Source organism: Drosophila navojoa, chromosome 4 (genome assembly GCF_054131105.1).
Source record: "Drosophila navojoa isolate 15081-1374.11 chromosome 4, UAZ_NAV_1.0, whole genome shotgun sequence".
In the NCBI taxonomy this organism is placed as follows: Eukaryota; Metazoa; Arthropoda; class Insecta; order Diptera; family Drosophilidae; genus Drosophila; species Drosophila navojoa.
The window spans coordinates 22,035,001-22,062,707 of NC_142892.1; the positions used below are offsets into that span (position 1 = coordinate 22,035,001).

The window sequence follows — 27,707 nt, forward strand, 5'->3', positions numbered from 1 at the left end:
TTATGCTTAACTCTCTACGGAATGTGTGTAGTAAAATGTTCACCAACTAAACTTGAATATATAGAGCAGGCTAGACGATAACTCATGGAGAACCCTCAACGGCTGGCTCAAAATAATGCAATATCTATTTTATTTTTAATTTGGATCGAAATTAGGTAAATTTTAACTGAAGCAGACTCTATTTCTGGGAGTTAACTAAATTGGAATTTATTTTCCAATGTAGCAATATTTACTAATTTGAAAATCGTGCAATGATATTTTGTACTGTGCCTTTACAGTCCTGTTACAACTGCAGATCTATATAGATACACTCAATTCGAGCATCTACTGCTCTTCCAGCAACAACGTACTTAAAAGAAATAATTGCAATTGCATAATTGCGCAATATTGGAAGAGAATCGTCTTGTTCGTAGCCTGCTCTATATATCTCGAGGGCCTTTAGTTTTTATTATATCCAATTTTGTTGTAAAATTTTGTTAACTTTAATTATTGATTTCGCTATTATGATTAATTATGTTCTGCAATACTTAGTTATGTATAAGAGCGCGCTATGGTTATTGGACTATGTAATGTGCTGTAGTTTGACACGTTTCTCGCCTACCCCTACCTATGTTATATGTGTGTATGTAGTCTTAATTGGACAGACTAGGCATCCTAGTCAAGTTTAATATCTGATCAGTGTAGTCGTTTTTAAATTTTACACTCTACACTTCCTTTGCCGTGTGTAGATTCTCGTAAATATGTTTAGCTAAAATTATGAAATTGCGGGGCTCACCTGTATTTTGTCTGATGGAGAAATTTCTACTATATTCTATTCAAGTAATGTCAGTCGTTTGGACTGCGTGCGACTTTTGCCTTAAGTCTGTTTTGATTCTGCAGATATCTATATAAGCTTTAGTCTCTTCTGCTTCTCCGCTCTTAGGCCAAAATTTCTTTGGTGCTACACTATACAAAAAAAAAAAAAAAAAAAAAAAAAAAAAAAAAAGAAAAGTTGTACACTCTACACCTAAAATTTAATATACAAAAACAAAAAGCTCTTTATATTTACATAATTAATTTTATTTTTAATAGTTGCAAATTTTTTCGATAAGTCATCTTTTACTATTCTTTTTTCGGATTAGGTCACATATTCGCTTTGGTTTAGTTTGAAATTGTATAAAGAAACAGATTCTATATATTTTTTTTATTATTTTTCAACTTTGCATGTAGCAAATATTTGGCATTTTCCGAAAAAAAGAGAAAAAAAAACCTTAACTTAAATAAAATTTAATTTTATTTAAAAAGAATATACATGAATAAACCAAAAGATGTTGAAAAAAAAAAAAAAAACAAAAACAAATTTGATCAAGAATTTTCGTTGAATATTGATTGGTGTTGGAACTTTTTATTTTTAGCTAAAATCTATGAAATAGTTTAACATTTTTCTTTGGCTCTCCTAACTTTATTGTTTTTCTAACAATTGTAGATCATCGCACACATATATGTTTTTGTATCTTTAATCCATAACAAACGCTCTTAAATGTTATATGCACATTCGAACTATATTTGACTCTAATATGCTTTCCACTGAAACCAGACCAAGAGATCTCTCTCATATTGCACCTACTCCATCAATAAATCAAACACACTCACAGACACTCTAACGGGACTTTAATAATCAAATATCATATGAAAAGAAGTGAGAAACTTATATATAATATCTGATGTAAAATAATATAATGCTGCCCCTTATATGCACTCTCATAACACAAACTCATGTTGAATCCATAACCAAGTCATTAACAAATCGTTTTTATCTTGTCTTCTCTCTTTTCGCTGCCTCGTTGTAAACTCACCAAATCTAATTAATAAATAATGTTTAACTATCGCAACTCATGCATCAATCGACCAACAAACCAACCAACCCGACAAATAACCGAATCATTCATCAATAATCAATGTGTCTCGGTAGGCCAACAATAAGAACATTTTGGTAAAGAAGGTTTTCATTTTGAAAGGCGGTAATAATACGTAATGATGAGCCAACGATATGACCAGCGGCCCTGGAGGTGGTGGAGCACTCGGGGGCGGTGGGCAACCAGCGCAGCAGCAGCAGCACAGCGGCAGCAGCAACACTAAATGTGGCAGCAGCAGCAGCGGCAGCAACAACAACAGCAGCAGCGAACGCAGCAGCGCAGCAACAGCAGTGAACAGCAGCAGCAGCACTGGAGCAGTAACGACAACAGCTGCAACTGGTGGATCGCTGCAGCGCCGCGTCCTGCGCGGCCATGCGGCGCAGACAACCAGTGGAGAGCGCGTGCTGCTGATTAACTATGTGCCGCAGTCGGGGACATCCGCATCAGCAGCAGCAGCAGCAGGAACATCCACAACCTCCACAGTCAGCGCATCACAGTTGCCCACACGCAAAATACTTCAGGCCAGAGCCACAGCAGCAGCAGCAGCAGCTGCTGCATCAGCATCGACAGCATCAACATCAGCAGCTAGCAGCACACAGGCAACGACGCCGTCTGTGTCCTTTGCTGGTCTTGGCTCTGAGGTGACAGTTACCCTGACGCGCACCAATCAGCGCGCCAGCGTGACCAATGTCACAGCCGCCGGTCATATTGTTAGGAATCAGCAAACCGTCTATCAAACAACCACCACATCCGCAGCTGGCGGATCAACCAGCTCGACAAGCGTCCACGAGCCAGTGCAGCACTTGGTGGCACCAACATCGCCGCCGCCGCTGCGCTGGCAGCAGCAACCGCACGAGTACCAACACGACCACCACTTGGTCGAGGAGGAGCACATTATCATCGATCATCATCAGCAAGCAGAGGCGGATGATCACCTCATCGAGTACGACGCCAGCGAGGGTGTTGTCATCGAGGATCAAGATCAGGATCACCATCACCATCAGCAGCAGCAGCAGCAGCAACAGCAGCAGCAGCAGCACCATCATCACCTGCAGCACCAACACCATCAGCTGGATCTACAGGAGGAGCTGCACGATCCCGATGGACAACAGCAGCAGCATCACGACGTAGTCCAGGAGGTTTACCTGCAATAGAACAACAGTGTTACATAAGCAAACCCCAATCCATTACCAATTATCCATGTAGTACACACAAATAAATAGCTGTTAGATTCCTCTAAGTTTCGATCACATTGAGCTTTTCCAATGGATATATGCCTAAGTATGTGTTTTACGATCCCAGACATACACATGTATATGTGTGAGCCGGGCTGGTTCTACACACTCAGCATATTTATTGAATTCGTAAGGCTCTCAAGTTCTATTGTATATATATTGATATAATATATGAGACATTTTTAACAAGTTAATAAATAATTCGAAGAAAACAAAAACATTTTTATGCAAATGTAAGTTAAAGTCGATGTATAAAGTTAATTAAAATATAAGGAAAATATATTATAAAATAACAAATTATTTAAGAAATATTTAAATAAAAATCAATATTTTTGTACCATACATATTATGCTTGAAGTTCGAAAACAATTTACAGATATTTCAAAATGTGAATTTATGAAAAGAAAATTATACATAAATTTATCAACATCAATTGTAAAATACAGATTTCCAAAAAAATATATAGAAATTCCACTTAAAATACGTAAACTTAATAATATAAATATAATTAATAATTAAAGAAAGAAAAAAGAAGACATTTTTCAAATCAAATCAAAATCTGTTGAAGACGGCGCCCAGAAGATATGCAACCATGATATATACATTATATATATATATAGATATATACATATATACAGTGTATGTAACCCACGCTTGGGGCCAAAGCAATAAAAAGACGCGGTTTGTGTACTGAAAGCGAAAGAGAATAAGCAGAACATCTTTGTTTAATGGGGGCCGAACCGAAATGGATGAAATCTGTTGCTTGAATATATTTGTATATGTATATTATTTATTTATTAATTTAATTTTATTTGTGTTTGCGTCTTTATGGCGTGGCCGAGGCACACGCTTGTCATCTAAATTACAAAAGCCATCTTATTTACAAATTCATAACATTCTCTTTACATTGTGGCAAATTAACATAACTATAACAAACTACAAGCTAAGTATGACAGTTGGAAAAAATGTACATAATTGGGGTTTCCATTTTCTATTAGTTTCACAAAACCTTTTTTAAATCGCACAAGAAAATCTCTATGTTCCAATTGTTTATAAAACTTCTAGGAATTACTTTATTTTTCTTTTTATTTCATTTTGAAATTTGTTTTTAGTATTTTTGGAAATTTCTATTATAATAACAGGCACTAACTACGGCTTAGACATTTCCTAGATTTGTCTATAAATATCTTTTGTTTTTCATTTTGTTTCCTGCTCAACTGCTTAAAATGTCATAAAATGCATTTTCAAATATTATTGTTCAAAGTTATCTATTAACACTTTTGGACCTGCATTCGTTTGATTCTCTTATATATTTCTTGTGTTTTCATTTTGGAAGTTTGAAGCGTTTTGATTTGAACTACATTTATCAATAAAATTGTTGAATTGAAATGCATCTTCTTAAGTACCAATTAATTCGCACTGCTCTAATATGCCTGCAAGCTTTTCAATTTCTTCATTTAAATACATTAAATATTGTAAAATTCATATAGTTAATCATTCTACTTGGCGCTCTTCATCAGCCGGCTGCTGGCGAAGCATTCGCCAAAGAAACGGTCCAGCGAGTGATACAAATGTGGACGTACGTTGACCAGTCCGTGATCCTCATCGGCGTAGCTCTGTAGGGGCAACGACAAAGGGGAACAAATTGGGTAAATAACACTAGTATAGCCCATACTAATATAGTTTCTACTTACGATTTGCTTAAAGAGTATGTCATGTCGCTCCAGATTCTTGGCCAAGATCATGGCCTGCTGGTAGTGCACATTGTCATCGGAAGTGCCGTGGACGAGCAAGTACTTCTTGCCCCGCAGCTTCTGGGCCCGCGTGCTCAGTCGCGAGTTGGCATAGCCAATCTCATTTGTCTCCGGCAGTCCCATATAACGCTCCGTATAAATGGAGTCTGCAAGTCGAAAAATATTAGAAACTCATGTAAAATAGACAACTTTATTATTAAAATACCATAATAGGTCCAATCGGTGACTGGCGCTATAGAGGCGGCGCACTTGAACACTCCATTGTCATCGTTGGCCAGCGCCATGGCCGCGGCGTAGCCTCCGTAGCTCCAGCCCCAGATGCCGATGTGCTCATCATCGATGTAGTCAAACATTTTCGTCAGGTTTCTGAATGGAAATTTGAAACATACGATATATACGAATGATATATGGATGATGTGATAAAGATTGGTAGATAACCAACTTTTCTTAAAAATCGCCAGATAAATTAATATGTTGTATTGAAAAAAATATATATGTACGTATATGGCCAAGATGAAGATGCAGAAGAATATGCAGATGATGATCAAATAATCAACCGAAGATGGAAAGCGGAAGGTTGAAGAGAAAAGAGAAAAGCGGGGAGAAGGGAGAAAGAGAGGGATGATGATTATACTCTCTATTCTTAACACTTACTGCGTAACCTTGATCTGATCGCTGATTTCAACTGTGCCCAGTTGCAGATAGATGGCATGCAAGAGGTTCTCGCCGCGCAGTCCCGAGCCACGTCCATCGATCTTGGCATAGATAACAGATTGGTTCGAGGACAGGTAAGTGCCCCAGTCCATCATCCATTTGTTAGTTACCTGCGCAAAGGTCAAGCTTTAGCTTTAAGTTTTACTCATATCAATCAGTGCTTACGGAATACGAATCGGGTCCGCCGTAGACATCAACCAGCATTGGATATTTGGTTGAGCCGCTGGTATCCAAATTGGGAGGTAGCTGGAGCAGCACCTTCGCCTGGAAGCCGCCGTCGATGTTGACCGTGAGTATCCTGTGCGTGGGCAGAGCCACGCCCCGCAGCTTGGAGCGCAGTACGTCGTTATTCTCCCAATCCATTAGCTTCTTCAGAGTTACCTGAGCTAAAATTAGATAAAACAGAGCGAAATGGAAGCCTTTGCCACGCGGGTGCACTGAGACTCTACTTACAGTTCGCATAGGTCCATTCGTAAACGGCTGTCGTGGGTATGCCTGGTCCCAGAGAGGAAATCACAGTTTGATTATTGTCATTGAAGACGGCCGAGTAGTAGCTCTGCTCCACATCGCCCGAGGTCATCAGCTTGCACGTCAGACACTTGGGCGTCTGCTTGCGTGTGGCCAGCGCGCGAATCGCATAGAGATGCAGCTGCTCCGGATGCTCCTCAGTGTTGGCCGTATAGAAGATGACGTCATGCGTGGCATCCCAGTGGAGTATGCTGTCCACCACAAACTTGCCGCTGGTGAGTGGCTCCAGCTTGGCATTGCTCACATCTGTGGCAAGCAGCTGCAGGTGCTTGTAGTTGTCGTGGGGCAGCACGAAGGCCAGCTTGGAGCCGTTCCGGTTCTTAAATGGAGCCGTATAAAGGTCAACCCAGCCGGTCTTAGATTCTATGCTGTAAAGCTGCAGGCAGGACAAAGTGTAAATCATGTTGTTTTTATACAATTCATATATTAAAAGAATATTAACCTTACTAACATGAAATGTTAACTAACATATGTTATCTTTTATCTTGTGTTTTACGCAGTGTAATTCATATTTTGTACAATATCCTTCTGCTGTTGGAAATTGGAAATGTTTTGAAAAACGAAATTCCCTTTCACTTGATACTATCTTCTGAGTATTTATCGCTCAGCTAAGTTCATACGGCCTAAATCCGCTTGAGTACTTACCACTTTGCGGCTACGTCCATCGAAGGTGATGACGTAGGCAGCGTTCTGAACACGATTCATCCAGACTGACAAGACATTATCATTGTCCAGCCAGCTGACTACTGTGACTATGTAGTCGGTTTCAGTGTTTAGTGCACTAGGCACAGGCATTGAGGTGAGGAACTCTTTGCCCTCTAGCGCTCGCTCGAGATCGGCCGTAAAGAGTACGACGCGGGGATTTGAGGAGCCCGCTTTGGGATATGGAATCTCCTGGTGCAGTGGATACTGGAAGCGCAGATCTCCCGCATCGCCGTAGTAGGGGAAGTTGATGACGTGCGTGGGCGAGTCGTCGAATTGAATGAAGGCGATTTGAGTGCCCGTGGGGTTGAACCATGTGGCCACATTTGAGCTGAAGACCTCCTCTTCGTACACCCAGTCGGGTATGCCATTCAAGAATATGCCATTCTCGTCACTTGTGATGGCTATCTCTGGATCCAGAGCACTCTTCTTGTAATACAAGTTGCGGTTGAAGTTCATGATCAGCGCGTTGCCCACCGGCGCCCATTGAACCATGCTGAGGAGCACCTGCTCGTTCCGAATGGTCAGCGGCGTGAAGGTGTTCGAGGTCAAGTTATATATGTCGTATTCGGCCAAGAAGCTGTAGCGGAAGTTCTTCTTGTAGTTCTTGGCCAACAGCAGCAGCTGGCCATCAGCGGACTTCTCGAAGAGCACATAGTGCGCCGCATTTGAGAGCAGCGTGGTAACCACTTGCGTCTTTGTATCCAGTTCGACAATGTCCTAAAGGCATTAACACTTTGTATACTGGATCTATTGGGAATGCAAGTTTCGTGCACCTACCGCATTGACTCTGTAGATCACGCTGTTGCCATTGCTCCAGCTGCCGTTGAAGCGTTTCGCATATAATTGACCGCTGAGCACATCCTCCAGATTGATGGCATTATCCTTGGGCTTATCGCTGCTGCCGTTCTCGTCGTCCGAGCGCAGGATAAACACCAGCATTGTAGCCAGCAGGGCTATAGCGATAACTCCAGCAGCCACGCATAATATGATGCGCACTCTGCGTTTCTTTTCCTTGGAGTAGACCAGGTTCTGTGGAGCAAGGGATTGGAATTGATTTTAGTCGAGATCATTGATGAGAAATTAGTTTACAAGCTATTAAAAGTTTTAACTAATGCGAAGTTAAGCAGCTTTCCAATTTCACAATGTCTTTTTAATGAATTACAATTTTTGTTTTGCAAAGTGTTTATATAATAAAAATATACATATAAATTAATTAAAAATATCATTTCTTTTAGTCATTTAAATATTTTTTATATGAAAAAAGAATAATCATAATTTGTCGAAAATATATAATATATAATATAATAATAATGGAAAAATGCAAAAATTTTACTAAACGAATGTAATATTTTTCTCACAGGAATATACAAAATTAAATATATATTTTAATTAGTATAAAATTTTCAATACATATTAAATAATTAAATATTATAATTAGAGTTGATATTACATTTCAAAATATGTATTAATTTTTTAAAATATCATTTATTTAATTTTCCATTTCATCATCATCATGTTCATGTATGGTTTCAACGCTCTTATTGAACGAAATTCACATATAAGGTCAGATCTTAACATATTATAGAAAATTTCATTGAGGGAAAACCAAAAGTCCTTTTTATTATTGATGAAACTCTAATCGTTTTTTGTTTTTATTTTTATTATTTTTTTACCAAAGCTTTAGCTTTAGAAAAGCATATGGGCATATTTCAGAAGAGTTGAAAATGATATTCTAGAGACTTAACCCTCGTGATATTATAATATATATGTATATTATACAATTACAATAAACAGGAACAGTTGAGACTTTAATAATTCCAGGTTCCAATTGCTCGCCTTTTGTTCTCAAAACAAACTCAATACGCAAAACCTCTAATGGTACTACGTAAATTACAGCGAGGTATTCAATATCCGAATCACGTTTTACAGAGCCGTCGAGCAGGTGAGTTTTGCATACGAATTACAGCTGTTCAGGTTTAGCTGCGCATGCGAATGCGCCTTTTCTTTTCGGCCACTGGCAACGATCAGAAATCACGAGACGTTGACTGAAAATGAAAGTAGTTTTGTTTTCTACCAGACTGGCGTCGAGTCGGAACAGGTTTACAGATTGTTGGCTGCGCCGGGAGCTATTCAGGCAGGGGAAACCGACAATTGCGCCATGACGTAACCCCGTTAAGCGTTTACCAGGTAGCAAAGAAATTGTTATTTTATATAACAAATTTTTATTGACTTTGGTTTTGGTATTTTCAGCGTGCCATAGAAAGAAACTACTCAATTTGTATGATAGAGAGATGTCTATACTTGTCTTATAATAAAAGTAAATTACATTTTGTGTGTCACTAAGAAATAATGCCAAATGGCATTTGTTGACAATTTCATAATGGATTCGAGACTAGCTCAAGGTTAAGCGGATTAATGTAATTGCGAATGAATTATGTTTATTGACGTTGAAGTCGGCAAATAAATGAACGTGGTTATAAACTGAGAATGTACACACATACATATATAATATATAAATAATATAATCTGAGAAGCTTATTCAACACATTTCAGAAATACTTTTTTAAAGATGTCTCAGAATGTATAAAAAGTACTTATAATAAGTAATATAAGTAATTTATTTACTTCTTCAACTCAAGTACATGACTTGAGAATACTTGTAGCATACTCCAAAAGAATTACTAAACCGGTTAATGCCCATGTATAAATATTGCAAGTCCAGTTAGCTAGGTCTTGACATATGTTTCATTCTTTATAATATTGCATAGATTTTCAAATAATCTTGCATAACTAACTCGGAGTCTAGTCAACCTTTGCACTTATCACACAGCCAACTAGCCGCACAAATGCCATTAAGATATGCAAAGGAAATCGAAGCGAACTTCCCAATAGAAATCCATTGAGTCGCAGCCCCACATCACGTATGCTCTGAATCCCCACATGATTTGCAGTGGCGCAACTAAAATATATGGCACCTTGGTGCCAACTGTAGCTGTAGCTGGCTTCGAAGACATGCTGGTTACAAGTTTTGCGATTTTATGGTTAGAATACAGCCATAAAATATGGCCCACTAGGCAATGCAATCACTTGGGTTTTGTTGTCAGGGCTTATGGGGTCAGCGTATTTATTAAACACAGATCAAATTGAAATGGGTTTTGTTTATTCGCACAGTTTTCGCTCTAGCAGCCATTTAATCTATTTCAGCACCAAGAGTTGCATTAAATTGAAATTGGAGTACGTCAGCTCTTAGAAGCTGTTTGATACCTTTTGAAGAGTTTCATATAAGTGAAATATGTTTGGTAAAAATGAATTTTTGCCAGCAATACATATTTGATTGTTTCTCAATTAAAGTTGAATATACATATATGTATATTCACTAACACTGAAAGGGTATTAAAAGTACTTCAATTTATTGAGTGTGTGTGAGAGAGAGAGGGAGAGAGAGAGAGAGAGAGAGGGAGGGAATAAATCAAATAATAATTCCAATTGGTTGGCTTGGGTGCAAATTGAAAACTCGCATGAATTCACAGATTTTATCTGTGCTCGACGCATGACTCTTGTCTGTCTGGAGATTGGTTTGGGAGTTGTGAATAGAATTTGTGCACAATATGGCGCAATTAGTGGCGCCAGACGAGTCCAAACGAATTCATTAAATATATATAAAACCGAAAGCTTTTAGGAGCCATCCATGCCCTATGGGGACTACAGGGCTGCTGATCTCAGCTGCTTGGTTAGCTCGAGCTCAAACCCGAGCGTTTGCTTGTGCACTTGAACTTCCGGCAATTAGTTGGCATCTATCTGGCCTGGGCTAGAGCCACAAAAAGAGTCAGAGCGAGGGTGGTTGGTGAAAATTAAATACAATTTATATCCATGTTGCACCACATGGCGTATACTTGTTAGGCATCAGTTGCCAATTTGTTGGCTGACACATAATCGCCTGTGGGTTGAGGCTAGAGACTCAGCGCTCGTCCATCCCAAATGTTCTGATAAAAAATGAATAAGCTTAAAGAGCAGCCACAGTAGCAGCGTTGGCTTCATATACTCTTATGAGGAGTATTCATATTTTCTGTTCTAAATTTGGTTACCTCTCTTGGACTTCAGCATATCGAATGCCTAAAGATGAGTAATATAGAGTTGTTATAAAGTGCAGCTATGAATTTATATTGTAATATTCTCTGGAATTAATGTAGGAACTGGAAAAGTTTTGATATTTAAAACTAAAGGAATATACAATTTTTATAGCATATGCCTAGAATATGCCTAATAATGCTTAGTGTGTTTGATGAGATAATGGCTTTGAAAATTTGGATAAATTTGTACTTGTAATGCAATAAATTAAATAACATTTAGACGCTACTTTATCAATGTACTTGGATGTGCAAAATTCGAACTGAAACAAGAATAGCTCTCTCTCTCTCTCTCTCTCTCTCTCTCTCTCTCTCTCTCTCTCTCTCTCTCTCTCTCTCTCTCTTAAGGTTTTATAATCACGTATATTTGATATCTTTGAGTCCTGTAATAACTCATTTTTTAACATAAAAGTTTATTGCGGTTCATGGGAGTATTAATAGTCAAAGTCAATAAGAAAATAATAGTATGAAATAAATTATTATTCTTCTCCCTTCATATTAGGCCGACCAATATAACTTATTATTCTTATTATTATTTATTATTATCATTAAATATTATTTTCGCATAGCCTCTTTATTATATCAATTTCAGCACAAGAACTTTTTGATATATTCCTTTGTTTTATTCCTTTGTCACTACATCTATTATATAATACGGAACAAAACTGTAGAGATTACCTTGCACCAGTCCATAGATTTAACAAATAATCAACAGCAGAAATTCACTTGCAAATAATTGACTCTACCACTGCCCAGGTACAACTACTCTGAAAGGTGTCCATGGGCTCAGGTCTCTTTTATTTATGTACCTCTATATAACAAAAATAACCCGCTGGAAGGGTATTCCGATTCGTTACCCTGAGAGAGTAAAGGACTGAGAGATGGCCCTCGTCACTGCTTCGGTTTTTAATGAGTTCCCTTTTCTCGGGGCTGTATGGTCTTGTCATTTGTCGTTTAGTTTCTCATTAAGCCGCTAGTTAATTAGTTGTCTTGTTCCATAGTAATGCGATTGTGGCTAGCAAGAATTTTAATACAATTTTACTTAGTGTACGCATAATTCTCGCTAATCATGCCAGACAAATGGGCATCGTAAATTGTTTTCCTGTCACCAAAGGGTATTCCTATTCTGACAGCAATTCTAAATGGGCTTGGACTTAATGAGTAAGGAAGTAAAGTAAGGAAATTTAATTTTTTTGTTTTCCCTAAGGACTAATTAGCAGTAGTAGAGTTTTATTTAGCTTTTGTAAACTTTACGGCTTTTAAGGTTTTTGCAAAAAGAAGCCGTCCTTCAGTTTCAATGTGTTTGCGTTTATGACAGGAAACTATAAAGTAAGGTTAAGGAAACTATAATCAGTGCTTTGCTAATCCTGTTTTTTTCTTGTTACATTTTTAGTAAATATAAATTATTAGCCAGGTGAGATCTTGATTTTGGGAATTGCATGAGTACTCTTTTCTCAGAATAATATTTTGTTACCTAACACCATTTCTACCCCTGCCTTTCAGCATAAGCCGTCAGCAGCGCATCAGGTAGCTTGTGAGGGTATTCAATTTTCCACTTTCGCTCACAGCTTTGCACCTTTTAAGGCGTGGTTATTCCCCAAGGTAGTTTTGCTTGTCGCTGGCTTTTCATTAAACCAGCTAAGTTAATTAGTTGTCTGGGGCGTGCCGTGTTCCGATTATTGTTATTGCGCCCCACGCCACGAATGCTAGCACAACTCTCACTTATCGTTGACTTATTTTACGAATGTGTTTGCGCTCTCTGACTTAATTGATGTATTTATGTACCTACGGAACTATTTGGGATTAGAGCTTGAATCTATATCGGTACTACCTCAGATTTATTGTTATTCAATTATTCTAAACAAAGATTTATTATCTGATTAGGCTTTTGCCGGTCCGGCTGTTGAAAGTTCATTGAGCCGGGCAACACTGGGAAATAATAGGGAAAGAATTCGAGGTTAAACAATTTACAGATTGAAAAATTTATAACATATTCAAGGAACTGTGTTAACTCTTTTTACAGGTTGGCCAAAATAATTCATTACTGAACCCATGTCTAGTCGAAGTATATATATTTTTTTATATATCTTGGATACTTTTTACGTCTTATCTTGGTCTCTTATCTCTTGCCCCTTACTCTGGTTACATTGTTGATCTTCTCTACATATTTACATACCATATAAACATTAATTTGTAAACTGTTTTTGGGCCATAAAAGAATATTTTGTTTGATATACCTATTCAAGAAAATCAAGTAGGTATATTGAATTTAAATTTCAAATTTACGACAAAATAAAAACATGTATATGTATACTAATAGGGAGGTGGCAATTCGAAAAAAACTAAATTTTTTTTTCTGGAACTATGAACATATTGGCCGTGAATGGGTATTGTTCAGCAGGTAACACCCGACAACAGTGTTCTTACATGTTCTGAGATAAGAGCTCTATTAAATCTCTTGTAATAGAACGTATGTTTTCACTTTAGACTTTCTTTTCTTGTTTCCCATTTAATCTACTACGGAGGAGTGTTAATTGAAAGGCCACTCACAGCCACATGCCACATTATTATGCCATAAGGCTTCTCGTAATTGATGCCTTACACTACTTATGGCCTGTAGCCTGTTGCATGTCACTCACACACACAAACACACACACACACACACACACAAACTAACACCCACCCAGAACAAAGAGGCCGCCAACAATTGAATTGGAATCGTTTGGTCCTTTCAGGGAGCTGTCGCGAACACCATCTAATGTCACTAATGCTGCATTCGAGCAGTTATCGACAGCATCAATTAGTGGCTCATTATGGCAGCCACGTCCACAGACCATTAGCCCACAGTGGTGCATATGTATATATACTTTAATTGAAGATCAACAGTTTCTCTGGGTCTGGGTGCGGATGCGGGTGCGGGCGGTTGTGGGGCTTACCTTGAAGCGGTTTATGCCGCCGCCAAAGCCACCAGAGCTGTGCAAATCATCATCGTCCAAGCTGCTGCCGCCCATGCCGCCCAGCATGGACTCATTCAGCTTGGCGCTGTGGCGTCTCAGCTGATAGGCGCCCGCTGAATTCAAGGTGGCAGCTGGCTTGTAGTAGTAGGGCGGGTGCTGGTGGCGGTGCGCGTGGAGGGCGGAGGCGGTTGAGGCCGCTGCCGCAGCATCCTCAAAGTCATAGTCCAGCAGCTCGATTGGATGCTCGCATTTGCAGCGATGCGGCGGTGTTCGATGTGGTGTCGTCATAGCAGATTGAGGATGCTGGTGGTGTCTGCTTTTGTTGCCATTGTGGTGGCTATGACTGTTGCTGCCATGCGGATGTGGGTGCGGATGCGGCGGATGAGGCGGTGGCGGAATGTCTGCGGGTGTTATATAGATTTTACCAACACCCCCACCCCCACCCCCACCCACAGCGCCAGCCACAGTGCCCACAGCGTCCGGTTGCTGCAGCTGCTTGCTCGGCCAGTGGAACTCGTCAAACTCGCTCGAACTGTTGACCAGTTGTTGTTGCTGTTCCCACTGCATCTGTCGAAGCTGTTGTTGCTGTTGCTGTTGCTGTTGCTGCTGTGGTATGTGTCGCATGCAACTTTGTGGCTGTTGTAGCAGTTGTTGTTGCTGTTGCTGCTGCTGCTGCTGCTTGTGGTAGCGAAAATATTGCTGTTGCGCTGTGGCCGCGGAGGCGGGCAAATACTTTTCATCGCGGCCAGAACAAGAAGAGTAGCCATATAAATTGTTTGTTGACAGCAAAAAGTGTTCTCTGTTCGTATTCGTATTCGTGTACGTGTTCATGTGTTTGTGTGTTTGTGTGCTTCAGCGGGAAGGACGGGCGGCATTGGATATAAAGCTTAAGTTCGCTCATATATTTTTTGGCATAAAGCAAAAAGTGGACAGTGCACAAAATCAAAGAGCAGCTAAGGGCAGCAAGCATAACGAGCAACTACAATAAAAGGGACTTTAAATTGAAATTATGGCAAATAAAAAAACAATTAAATAAAGCTCTCAACTTGGCGTAACCGCACAAATAGAACAAGTTCATGGGTTTTGTTGTTTAATCAGATTATTCTTAATTGGTTTTCAGTTTCTTTCATTTATATAAATACTTTAAATAGCTTTTTCGGAGAACCAGTTAAACAAAGCCAGTTGAAGACTATTAAATTTGAACTAGTTCATCAGCTGTTTAATAAGCGAAATCAATCGGTCTTCGATGTTAAATTTGGAAATGAAAACAATATTAAATAATAAAATATATAAAAACAATATTATTTTTAATATATTTTTAAAGCTATAAATAAAAAAATAACAATTATTTACAAAAATTTTTTTAATACCAATTAAAATCTCACGTGTCAAAAATTAAGAGAAATCATTATTATATTTTTATATATGATTGCATTAAATTCATGAATTTACATTTTTTTAGCGAAATAAAGGAATAGTAACAATAAAAAAATACATTTTGGTTGTTTTTTTTTATTTTTTTTTTATTTTTAATATTCAGAAGATTCAATACATTTATTGATTTACCTAGCTTAGCAAATTACTTTGCTGGTGATAAAATAATAAAAAAATCAAAATATAATATATAACATAAAAGTAATTTTTTTTTTTTTTTTTTTTTTTTTTTTTTTTTTTTATTAAAAATACAAAGAGGGGGAAATAATACGTTTTTGAATTTTTAATAAATAATAAATAAATAAAAATTTAAAATATATAATTTTGAGCTTTCATAATATTCAATTATATATAATGTATTTCTTTAAAGTTATATAATATAGTAATTTATTAGCATATAATTTAAGGAATATATGATATAATATACACAGTAACAACGCGAGCAATAATTTCTATTTCATTTAAGCAATCTAAAGATTTTAAAACCAATACATATCTAGGGCTCTGTCTACCATTTCAATTACACTTTTAGAATTATATTATCAGATCAAAAGAAACTGACAGCATTATATTTAATAATTTCAGTATTTGAACAATTTTGTAAATTTGATTTTATATCGAAAAATATATATGTCTTTAAATTATATATTAAACTTGGGTGACCAAGTAATGCTTTAACCTAATAACTTGTCTCTTTAAAGAAAAGAAACAAGAAACATTATTGTTACTAGATAATAACACAAATTATAAAAATAAATGCAATAACTAACTTAGTCTTCATTATCTTATAGTACAGCTACAGATATATGTAATATAGTAATTGTATGCTAAATTGAATTATCATAGTGACTAGTATTTTTAGATAACTGTCATTGCAAAAGACCCCCGTTCGTTCAGGCATTATTTAACCGTTACGGCAGAGACTCTTTTGCAAGTGAATATTCCGACGATGTTCTTAAATGGCCTGCAGCCTGAGTACACAAAACGAAGTTACGAAATGCAATTTCCACATAACCAAATAAAGGAAAAGCAAACGAAAGCGAGGCAAAGCAAGTCATAACCAAAAGCCAAGTGAGATTTGAGCCAAATGCATTAGCTCGATTTGGTGGCGAGCTCACCGCAATTATTTAATTACACAGTGGCTGGAGAATTGTTTAGCTGGCTCGCTTGGCTTGGCTGTGGCTGTGGCTCCCCGTTGACTGCCGTCCAGGCCAGTCGGTTGGCTTGTGAATCGCTCTCGGCTTAATCAAAGAGCCAACGAAGTCAAGCATCGCACAAAAGAGCGACAAAACTTTTGTTGCAACTTTGTGTTGCAGCCAGCCAGAGCAACCGCAGAAAGGACTTCGAGGGGCGACGTCATCAGTGCCACAGTGTCACCCACTCACACTCTGGCAAGCACACACACACATACAAATATCTATATGTATATACATGTATGGTAGTCAGGCAGAGAACATGTCCGGACCTTCAAAAGCCGCTGAGCTGCACAAAGCTCGAGACCTCGGACCGATACGTATCGCTAATGATGATCAAATAACGGGCCAAATGCTGGGGCCTACCAACAAAGGGCCCACAAAAATCGTTAGCCCAGTTGGCAGCGCACCAGGAAATTCTCAGCTGCCGCTTGCTGCCCCTGCCTACGCAACAACTGCGAAGGGGGCTCATGGCCCAATATGCCTCGTCTTCGAGCTCCTGTCTCCCTGGTCGGCGCTCTCTACGGCGTCGTCTGGGCGTAATGAGCGCTGCTTTCACTTTTCACAGTCATGAGGATGAGCTGGGCAGGCAGGCAGGCAGGCAGGCAAGAGTTGCACCTTCAAACTAGTTTGGCACTTGACTGATATGTGGCACAAATGATATGTAAATACCAAAACAATTTGCTATCATTGGAGCCCTCGGCCTGAGTTGCTGTTTGATTAGGGCTCGATCAATGCGGCGAGAGCTCTTTTAACAGCTGAGGCACGTTTTTGGGTCAGACTTTAAGAGAATTTAATTAGATAATGCAAGCTTCTGCAAAATGTTTGCCCAAAAATGCAGAAATAACAGCGGACCGTAAATTCTGCACATGCAGGTGACAGCAGAGAGTGTGTAATGGGTGTGAGTGCGCCGCTCATGCACAGCAAATTATGAATGCAAAAGAATCGGAATAATAAATTATATTTTTGTCGCATTCACGCGTGAATTGTGTGCAAGAGCTTAAAGCCAGCTAATAAAAAAAACAACAACAACACCAACAAACCAACAAAAATACAGCACACGCCCAAAAATAGAATGCATAAATATTTTGGGTGTTTTAGGCCAGTAAAACTCAGAAATAAAACAGCCCTAAATGCGCACATAAATAATGGGCGACAATCGTTAAATGAAATTGCCTGTGTAGAGTAGGCTGGAGGGCAAAACTCGTACTATTACATTTAGTTCAAAATCATAAACTAATTTCATGCGAGCATGCATCGAATTGTCGAGCTGCTTAACAATAAGTATCAAAGTAGGAAAAAATCATGCGAAAGTCTTTTGCTTTGGTTGTAAAGGGCAAATATTTTGGGACTGTTTGACTTTCAGTGTGTTTAAAATTCTGTTTCATATTCTTAAAAAATTTCAAATCGTGACATCCTTATAGAATACATACCTGATCGCTCTGCGCTGTTTCAGTCACTGAAACGTCTCTGCCAGACATTTTGTACGCGTGTTTTGTTCAATCTATTTGCGATTGCATAAACTTGGAATTTGTTACTGCATTGAAAAGGATAAAAATTTCAATAAATTTTAATTTTGAATTTTTTTGAATTTTGTTGTTCAAGTTATTTTATTCAAAATTGTTTTTGATTTGATTACGGCATGCAGTTTTTATGTTCAGTTTAGTGGCTATATTCGTTCATTTTTAAGCAACTTTTCGAGCATTTATTTCTCTTTGATATATTACGCATAGTTTTATTTGCGGGAAATGGATTTTTTTTCTTTATGATTGGCACTGTATTTTGCATATGTATTTTGGCTGAAACACTTTTTATTATTATATAATATTTTATTTTATATTTTTATATTGCGCACTTATTTGAGCAAGTCCGTAAATATTTTTCATTTTGGAGCGTAAAATTCGGATTTTTTTTTTTTTTTTTTTTGCTATTTTGCAAACGTTTCCATTTTCAGTTTCTGGGCCGTAATCCACATTCCTGTTTCATACTCTCGTCGTTTGTGTCTGTTTTTTACGTAACTTAATCCTTGCCTACACAAAGTGTTTGTTAACCGTTTCCCAGAGAGATCCCACAGTTTCGTATCTCATTTGTGCAGCGGAGTAAATAGCAGTCGCTTGTCATTTAATGCAAATTAAGCAATTTAAATAAGTAAACAAATAAACAAAATGGGACAAAATGCGAATTTGCGGTTAAATGGGGGACTACAGAGATGAAGACGAAGCCCAGGATAACAGAAATACACATGCAAAGACACTCTTACATACGTACACACACACACAGTCATGTAAGTGTGCTCGCCTTGCTGTTTTGTTTGGTTTGTCGCATTGCACATAACTCGTTACTCATACGCCGCGTTGTGTGGCCGAATTGCGGCTAGAAATGTGCTGGCTGCCTGCCTTACGGTTGCCAATTGTCAGAGCCACGCGGCGGCGACTGCGGCAGACAATAACATAGACTAGCGAGCACACAGGGCGGTGCCAGACCCCAAAAGCAGAGTAAATAAGAAGTATAAAAATACCAGCCAGAAATTGAAATTGCGTATACGTAAACGAAAAACCGAAAAACCCGGAGAACACAAAAAAAAAAAAAAAAAAAACAAGACAAAACAAAACAACAAACCAAAACGGGCGCTTAAGTCTTATGTAAACAGACAGGCAAAAGTAGGTAAGAATCGCGTTGCGAGACGAGATAAAAAGAGTGAAAGAGTGAGTTGCCCGAAAATTTGATAAATGTGCTGTGACCTCTGTACTAATGTGCTGCTAAATGTGTATGTAATGGATATTGGAGCTGAGGCGAGACAGAGATGGCGAGCGCGCACTTGAGTGAGGGAACAGGTAGTGCCTGTGCACTGTGGGAGCCACGACAAGCAAGGCATTTACTTTAGTTAAGGCTACTGCTATTTGTGGGAAAGTATTTGTGTAGAATGAGAAAGACATAGCAATTGGCATAGACGTGATGGATGTGCTAGTAAATCAACCACTAAGTTATTTAATTTATTTGCAATTTGTAAATAAAGAAAACTGATTTGAATAAAATAAAATACAATTTTAATACCAATATATCTTAATGTATGTATATGTATGTGGGTATGAATCAATTTATTTATCTTTCATTAATGCATTCATTATCTTAGTACTATTGACTAACATACATACATATATCGTATATCTTAAACTTGACCCCTTTCACGTTCTCTTTATATACATATGTACAAATTTTTTTGTATTAAGCCAAGTATTATCCGTGTGCTTAAATAGTTTTCGAGCATAAGCATTTAAAATACTTCGAAGCAAATTGTTCGCTTAAAATTGCGTAATTCTTATTTCGAACCATTAATCAGGGCTGCTTAAGTTGACCAGGCAAAGGTCGTTTGGGCGCAAAGAATCTTCTACTTTAGGCTCCTAAGATGGCAAGTATATGTATTTAACTTGCGGTCCTTCCTGTCAACTGGGGGTAGCTGTTTGTTATTTAGCTAAAATTCATTAAAAATTAATGGGCTTAAAAGCAGCGAACAATTTGTTGAGTTGCTGCGAAAAGGAAACTCTAATTTCGTTACTGACTTGCCGCATAAATCGCTTTGTTATTGATATAGATGGATAGATGGAGAGCAAGAGGGAGATAGATAGAGAGAAAGAGAGAGAGGGATTGAGATTCAGAGGAAGGCGTCCATCAGGGACGTTCGCTTTGCACTGGGTTGAGCTCTAATCCTGTTCTGAATATTTGATTTTTCATTTGTGCATTTTTCACTTAGGGCAAACATAAATTGCAAGTGACACTCAACAGCCAGCGAAGGACCTAATGGTCGCCTGACAGCGCAGAGTGAAGCAGAGAAGCGAACGGAAACAGCAGGAAGCATGTCCCCTTCACTGACAAATAAAAGACGCTGCAGCCAAGAGAGCTTTCATCACTTTACGATTGCAAGTCCACGTCGAATGGCCAAACGACGGCAGATTAGGGAATCGAACGGAACTGAAACTGGAACTGAACCAGAATTCAATGAGGCGATAAATGTTAAATGTAATCGATATGTAAAGATCTGCAGAGCCATTCACATTTGGCTTATGAAACATGTATTTTATTACTTATCGATATAATATGTTATAGATTGTCATTCCTTAACGCGTTTTATATTTATTTAGGCAGTTCAATTATTTCTCCCCTTCAACAACGCACTTCCTATTTGAAATTGTAAGTTTCTTAATTTTAAATTAATCAAAGCAAGCCTTGCAAATCTATTCGAAGCTGGTGTGAGTGTGCGTTTTGAGTAAGCAAGTAAGCTTTTCTTCAATAATCACAGCTCGGCGCTTGGGAGAGCAAGCAAGTTTCCTTCAAAGCAACACTATTCAAAGTCTAACAAAAATCTACTAGTCACGTGAGAAAATTTGAGAATTTATTTTTTTCTTGAATTCAAAAATAATTTTTTGTGTACAATTCAATACAATTAGAAAACAAAAATGTCTGACTCCAATAACAACTCCAATGCTCGGAACGTATCGCGGCCCTGGGACGACGATATTGTAATTGTTGAAGGCCAGCTGCTGTTTGCATTGGGCCCAGAATCGGACGATGGCCGTAATTCTGATAATGAGCAAGACTCTAATAACGTGATTGAGACGAGCGCATCCCTTCCGGCTCCAACGGATATGGCGAGCAACGCGCATGGCGTGGATACGGAGTCCGTCTCTGACTCCGAATTGGAATACCTTATCGAGGAAGCTCCGCCCGTCAATCCGAATTACGAACTGCCGCCCCAAGTGGCCGGGGGCGATGCCAACCCTCCGGAAGGGGCTGAGGCAGCAGCCACTGAACAGGCGAACGATTCGGGCTTGGATCTGCGACCGGTGCCGGCATCGATTGATCTGACGCGCAATCGACGTCAGACCACCTGGCGCGACTATTATACCTACGTCCGGGATCAGAATCGTCCAGCGCCGGGCGTACAGCGGCTCTGTGCTGGTCAGCCACCCAACCATGTTCCTTTGTTCTGGGACGAGGAATATGGCGTCTATGTATTCGTTCCCAACGATACCGATTCAGACGACGAGCCGACTCTGCCCCCATTGGCCATGGTGCCGCGACGCGGCAACAGTGTCAGCGATCTGAGTCAGTGTAGCAGCGACGAGGAGCCAGTAAAAAAGTAAACTAAAAGACTAATCTTGTATGCCAACACTGTCGACACTGATGTAGGACTTAACACTAGACACTCAATACAAACCGCAACTGGAATGCAATTATCAAAACTGTTATCCATATACTATATATACCTTATACACTTTGTACTTTTATACTATTTACACGCTTTGTACTATGTTTACTATATACAATTGAAATTTTTTTTTTTCACTATATATACCATACAAGCTATATGTACTATATATACTATATATACTATACACTATAGCGCTGTATGTATGCTATAGACACTATTTGCACTACATAACTATACGTACTTCTAGATAGTTTTCTCCGCAGTTTAGGGCCTTCATCTTTCATAAAAACACTAAGACATAAGACACTAACTACGTGCAATCTCATTCTCAAGGCTGAAACAGTACACATTAGGCATTAGACATTACACCTAAGTCCTCACAAGATACTATGCGTTAGACATTACGTGTTAGACTTTACACATTACATATCATTTTACAAGAATGGCAAATAAAGGATGTACAAATAGGTGTTTTATTTTCCTTTGGGTGTGATTGACAAGCCCAGTTGATTTGATCATTTAAGAATAGCTTTAAAAAAGTTTAGTCACCTCCCATAATAATTTATTGATTCCTAGACCGATTTGGCTGTCTGGTAATTTAAAAGTCTGGTCTACAATATCTACATCTTGCATTTTTCTTAATATTTATGTCTATAATTGATTTGGTATCTTAATTACATTTTGAAATTAATACTCTGTTTTCAAAGTAATTTCCATATGCATATTCCTATGTAAATATTTGGGAAGAGCTTGAAGTGAAGCTTTGGCTATTTTCCATAATAATTTATTGATTCCTTGACCATGTCAATTTTGGCTTGTTATTCCATCCTCGTCTGTTCCGCTCTGCCCTCTGCTCAAATTGTTTAATGAACATTTTAAGCAATTTGCTAGCTGTGAGAATAATTTTGCTTAAATAATTGCAATCGAGAGAGAAACGAAGCCCAGGACTAACAATGTGCTGGATGCAAATCTCTGGTAGAGAAGCAACTATAAATTTGGTAGACCATGGACCAATGCCAGGCAGCTGGTTGGTTGGCTCTTGGAAATTTATACGCCAGCTGCCTGTCGCATCGTTGTCCGCCTACACATGCACACCCAGGCCTCACACGCCCACCATAGACATAGACACACGCCCCATCTTCTTTGTTATGCAAGTTAATCCTTTTTATAGCTATTGTTCAGCGCATCAAAGCTTTGCAGCTCCTCCGAACCCCTAGGCCCTTTTGCCTAGGCTGGGCTAGGATACACGTACGCACGCCCTGCGCATTTGTTTCAATGGAGCAGCTGTGAAGTGGACCGCAGGAGCGGCCAGGGGGCGCAGCCGTCGGGGATCGGTAGCAGATGTAGCTATAGCACATGTCACCGCATTTTTCAGCGACTCCGAGAGGCGACACAACCAACATATTAGCTGCCACACACACACGTCTAGGGGCCCAGCCGGCGGGCGGGCGGCGGCGGTGTGTGCTGCCAGCAGAGTGTGGCATGAACAGGGGCCTGGGTGAAGGGCTTGATGCATGTGCATCTTCTTGATAGCTCGGGCTAAATCTGGCGCATGTTGTGCAATGGCGCCGACGTCTGCGTCGGCGTCGCTGTTGAGCGTGTTTGTACGGCATGCCGCAAATTCATTATTATTTTACCCAACACCCACTCAAGCAGCTGCAGCAACTGTATAAACACCCAACATATGAAGTAGATAGGCAAGGAATGCACAGCTCTCCGGAGTCCGTAAAAAGTAACCTTAAAGCAATACAAGCGGAAATTATGAGAGCCCTTAAGTGTTGCGCGAACTTGCTCGTCTCTCCCCTTTGTTAATTACTGGCAAGTTGAGGACTAAATGGAGTCTTGATTTATGTATGGAAAACAAAGAAACATCAAACAGCTGGAAGTGACTATGTAATTAAAGACTATTATTTTAGCCAAAGAAGTACGACTTTAATCCCTGGTCAGTGGTGGCATAGGGCGAAATTTCAGTCAACTGCAACTGCTGCAATTTCTCATTTTAATAAAAATGCAAATGTCTTTTGCTCAAAGTGATGGCACGAGGCTGCCGTCAGGTCCCCTACGCTTTCGCTCTTTTCCAGCAAATTTTCTCATATAAAACGTTGATAAAACTTTTTGAATTTTCCCCTTGGTAGCTGGAGCGCAAAAGAAAGGAAAGGAAAGCAGCGAATAGCAAACAAAAACGAAAACAAAGGAAAATGAAAAGGAACAGTCACATCCAATAAGGGAAATACGTTTTCAATAAGCTGAGAAACGATATGGTGATGAGCTTGGGAAGAATTTGACTTGCTGGCAACGGGCTCAGATCAAAATTGTGGGAAGAGCGTGTAGAAGCAGTAGTCGTAGTAGTACAAGACGGAGTGTGCTATAAATGTTAACAGAAATCGTGGCTATTATCTGCTTATTAAGGATATATTTATGTCGGGGCGCTGCATTTATCGTTTATATCTTCTATTATAGCTGCGCGTACCAATGAATTCCCGGTATCGCTTCATTCTTTTTACAAAGCTCTTTCTTATTCAATAGTTTTTGAGCTAGTGTCATTTTTCTTCTCTACTCAAAACCTCTAATTCTGGTCGCATAGCTCGTTCATCGAAAGCATAGCGACCGAGTGCGGAGGATATAACTAGCCGTCTCTCTCACCAAGCGACACCCGGGACCACGGTCAGCAACAGCATTAGTTGTCTCTCTCCTAGTGAAAATACATCTTATAATTTTTTACAATACTAAATTAATCGATAAACACGAATTGCCTGTTATTCTCAACACTGTTGAATCAAGAATAATATCACGTGATGCGACATACATATATAAGTAGGTAAATGAAGCCAGATGGTATTGCTCAAGTTGGAGTAGAAATTATAGATCAACTACAAAGGATGTTGGCTTCTTTCATAAGCGACATATTGTAGCATATAGTATTAATACTTATTTTATATATTATTATTTCTTTTATATGATTGATATTAACCTATCGTGTTAAAATGAATTCGAAACGTAAATATGCTTAAATTGTGTTGAAGAAGTGGAAGAGGACTTATCAGACTGTGTTTACATATAATATAAATATCGATTTAGTGCGCAACAGGGCTGAATTTTGGAAAAACCTTTTTATTCAGGCAATAAGAATATATATGTATCTATATATATCAATTTTCATATACAAAAACACAGCGCGATTTGGGCCTTGAATTTTTTTAATTCGTGTACAAAGGACCTAAATGGATCGTCAATCAGCGATTTGTGCAGAGGTGGTCTATTTTTTGTCCGAATGCATAACATTCGCTTTACTGGGGCTAACTACTTTGATCATGGAAACCACTCTGTTCGGCTTCTGGCTGGGGCCCGCACCCGCAGCCGTAGTAGTTTTCTCATCGCGCTTGCCGCAGAACTTTTGTAGAGTGCTCTGCACTTTTTCGCCGCTGCTGCCCACAAACTGCTCCAGTTTGATTTTGTTCTTGATGATCAGAAACGAGGGCATGCTGCTGACATCATACTCCTCGGCGAGATCCTCATTATCATCCACATCCACCTTGACGATAACTAAGCAGTCCGCGTACTCCTGCGCCAACTCCTCCAGACGAGGCCCGATCAGAGCGCATGGGCCACACCACGTGGCAAAAAACTCCACCAGAACATGTTTGTTGCCCGCCTCCGCAACGACCCGATCAAAATCGTCTTTTGATTGTACGGTTATGACCTTCTTCGTACTGGTTTTATCTTTGGCGGCAGCTGCCATGAGTGTAATGCCTGTGTGTCAAATTTTGTACGCCAAAAAAAATTTTAAGAATCTAAAATTTTGAAACAAGTATCCAGATTATCTGTCTGACAAATATAACTAAGCCAGGCCTGTGCCTGTGCTTGAGCATGGTCTAAAGAGTAAAGCTATGCAACCACGTTAATTCTATTTACTTTTGCAAAGTTCGAAAATTGGAAATAAATACTAATTATAATAATAGAAATGATAAAAAATTGTAAATTAACAAAAATTAATTGTATTTATGAATTAAATTTTAAATGTGAAAAAAAAATCAAATAGAAAATTATAATTTAAAAAAAATTCAAAGATATACATTTTTTTTACTTAGGAATTAATTGAATTAATTAAACTTTTTTGTTTGAATGGATTGTACTGATAATATATGTATGTATCAAATGCAATGACAATATTTATTACGGTAAATTTAATTAATTTTATGTTTTTTTTTTATGCTAGTAATATTCCTTTAAAATAATTTTCCCTTTTATTATTATTATATGTATTTTTATTATAGTAGGCGAATTTAAAACGTTGAAAGATAAACATCAATTAAAAAGATTGCTGGTGTATTTATTTGTAGCCTTGTAATGTGTACTAGAGACTCAGAAATATTAATCTTAATATTAGTTTCAAATTGTTTTGTAAATATTGAGTTCACCATGGAGTTTATTGTGTTCAGCAGAAGAAACACCACGACTTTTTTTTTTCCGCCAAAGTATATATATGTACTGATTAAAGTGGAGCCAGATCAATGCAGTTGTCATAAAAGAACGCTTTACAATTGTAGGAAGCTAAGCCCGCTTTTAGTGCCATCCGCCCACACAAAACTTTGAAGCTATGAGCTTTTGTTGGCAACTGCAGCTTGGTTGCTTAGCAGCTTGCTTTCGTTTTTTAGTTGTACCCGGTTGGCTGTTTGCTGGCTTGTCCTGTCCTGTCCTGTCCTGTCCTGCAGTTGTCACAAATTAAGACAAATGCAGCGCAGCATACTCTTGTCGCTCTCAACTGCCAACCTCGCATTCACAGCCAGCAGCTGCGGTGCAGTATGTGTGCTGTGTGTCGTCTTTCGGTTGGCTCTTATCTTTTGAGTGTTTACCTTAAGGCTTTTGGATTGTTTCAGTTTTTTTTGTGCGGCTCAATACTGCGCAGGAGAATGAGTCTCGTGGGGTGTACTGGCACCCACAAAAAATGGCTTAAGTCTGAGAAAGAAAACTCATGTCGCAGCACGGGGTATTTCTTGCTCGTCTCACATTGGGAACATTTTTACTTTTATTTGGTTCAGCTCCCAATGTGCGTTTTGGAGTGCCTCTTGCCGAGGCGTCTGTTCGCCACGTTGTGTGCCGTGGGAGTGTTGGCTTTAAGCGCTTTAAGCATGCCACTACTTGACATTGAGCCTTCGTTAATAATCCGCTTGCTATGCGCATTTGCTCTCACAACTTTGCACACATCCAGGCGCGCCTCTCTCGACTCGCTTGCATAACCTAATGAGCAGTGCAGTAAGACAAACGATAGCGTTTAGCTGCTGCACACAAAATACGACCGGAAACAGCACTAGCAGCAGCACCACCAGCACCACCAGCACCACCAGCAGCAGGTGTAGTACATAACATGCAGCAATAACAACACGAACCGTTATAGTCAAGTGTATCAGTGTCAGTTTTTGTGTCATGTTGTGCAATCGCTTGAGCTTCCCATTCAACGCGCCAAGTGCGCGACTTCCGCTCGCAGAGATTTGCCGCCCATTTATCTCCCTCTCCATCTAGCTGTCCTGCTCTCGCTCTATTTGGGGTATTCGGTATGCAGGCAAAGCGAAAGTGCTGACCTCGCCTTCGCACCTTGACACGCCGCGTATGAGCAATGTATTAAAAAGGGCGAATGGCGAATGGCGAATTGCGAATGGCAACCAAACAAGCAGCGAAATATTTTCGCCAAAAGATGGTAAAAGAAATTGTAAAAATAACAGACAGACAAAGTCAGAGATAGAGAGGGAGACAGAGAGAGAATTGCGAAAGTCACGTATGCGGCAAGACAAATTGCTTCAAGTGCGGAGAATGCCACTTTCACTCGCTTTCAATCAGTCCGCCAGTTAGTCAGTCACTCAGTCACTTAGTTAGTCAATTATTCATTCAACATTCATTCAGTTATTTATATTGCGCATACGCCATGTTGCCAGCATATTTTTATTGCGGTCAACTATGC

General features: G+C 39.0%; 5 protein-coding genes across 12 annotated transcripts in view; 3 read left to right on the forward strand and 2 right to left on the reverse strand.

The window, feature by feature from the left end:
* Positions 1–2,217, forward strand: part of Trl (Trithorax-like) — an 8,911-nt gene extending 6,694 nt beyond the window's left edge. For 2 of the 4 annotated variants that reach the window (XM_018101233.3, XM_018101230.3), the window contains exon 6: positions 1,952–2,217. In XM_018101233.3, coding sequence (XP_017956722.1) covers positions 1,952–2,014 — 63 coding nt within the window. In that variant the 3' untranslated portion in view covers positions 2,015–2,217. Of the gene's footprint in view, positions 1,650–1,951 lie in introns of those variants that run through there. The other 2 variants (XM_018101232.2, XM_018101229.2) reach the window with 1 other exon arrangement.
* LOC108650309 (uncharacterized) lies at positions 2,030–3,111 on the forward strand. The gene has a single exon (XM_089259684.1). The coding sequence runs from the start codon at positions 2,030–2,032 to the stop codon at positions 3,047–3,049; it is 1,020 nt and encodes a 339-aa protein (XP_089115810.1). The 3' UTR covers positions 3,050–3,111.
* Positions 3,112–4,442: 1,331 nt separating this feature from the next.
* ome (dipeptidyl peptidase 4 omega) overlaps positions 4,443–27,707 on the reverse strand; it is a 79,293-nt gene continuing 56,028 nt past the window's right edge. For 2 of the 5 annotated variants that reach the window (XM_030391212.2, XM_089259679.1), the window contains exons 2-11: positions 17,976–18,079; positions 13,895–14,647; positions 7,609–7,860; positions 6,772–7,548; positions 6,052–6,502; positions 5,764–5,984; positions 5,539–5,708; positions 5,090–5,250; positions 4,825–5,030; positions 4,443–4,746 (exon numbers count right to left, since the gene is read on the reverse strand). In XM_030391212.2, the coding sequence (XP_030247072.1) occupies positions 4,630–4,746; positions 4,825–5,030; positions 5,090–5,250; positions 5,539–5,708; positions 5,764–5,984; positions 6,052–6,502; positions 6,772–7,548; positions 7,609–7,860; positions 13,895–14,647; positions 17,976–18,023 (3,156 nt within the window). In that variant the 5' untranslated portion in view covers positions 18,024–18,079 and the 3' untranslated portion in view covers positions 4,443–4,629. The remainder of the gene's footprint in view (positions 4,747–4,824; positions 5,031–5,089; positions 5,251–5,538; positions 5,709–5,763; positions 5,985–6,051; positions 6,503–6,771; positions 7,549–7,608; positions 7,861–13,894; positions 14,648–17,975; positions 18,080–27,707) is intronic. The other 3 variants (XM_018101226.3, XM_089259680.1, XM_018101225.3) reach the window with 2 other exon arrangements.
* LOC149091506 (uncharacterized) lies at positions 20,751–22,219 on the forward strand. Its single transcript, XM_089259849.1, has 2 exons — positions 20,751–20,914; positions 20,988–22,219. The coding sequence occupies exon 2, from the start codon at positions 20,997–20,999 to the stop codon at positions 21,681–21,683; it is 687 nt and encodes a 228-aa protein (XP_089115975.1). The 5' UTR covers positions 20,751–20,914; positions 20,988–20,996; the 3' UTR covers positions 21,684–22,219.
* LOC108651497 (thioredoxin-2) lies at positions 24,845–25,611 on the reverse strand. Its single transcript, XM_018101246.3, has one exon. The coding sequence runs from the start codon at positions 25,488–25,490 to the stop codon at positions 25,008–25,010; it is 483 nt and encodes a 160-aa protein (XP_017956735.1). The 5' UTR covers positions 25,491–25,611; the 3' UTR covers positions 24,845–25,007.

Excerpts from the sequence above, each read along its gene's own strand:
- LOC108651497 (XM_018101246.3), bottom strand. The coding sequence starts at position 25,490 with ATGGCAGCTGCCGCCAAAGATAAAACCAGTACGAAGAAGGTCATAACC.
- LOC149091506 (XM_089259849.1), top strand. The coding sequence starts at position 20,997 with ATGTCTGACTCCAATAACAACTCCAATGCTCGGAACGTATCGCGGCCC.
- LOC108650309 (XM_089259684.1), top strand. The coding sequence starts at position 2,030 with ATGACCAGCGGCCCTGGAGGTGGTGGAGCACTCGGGGGCGGTGGGCAA.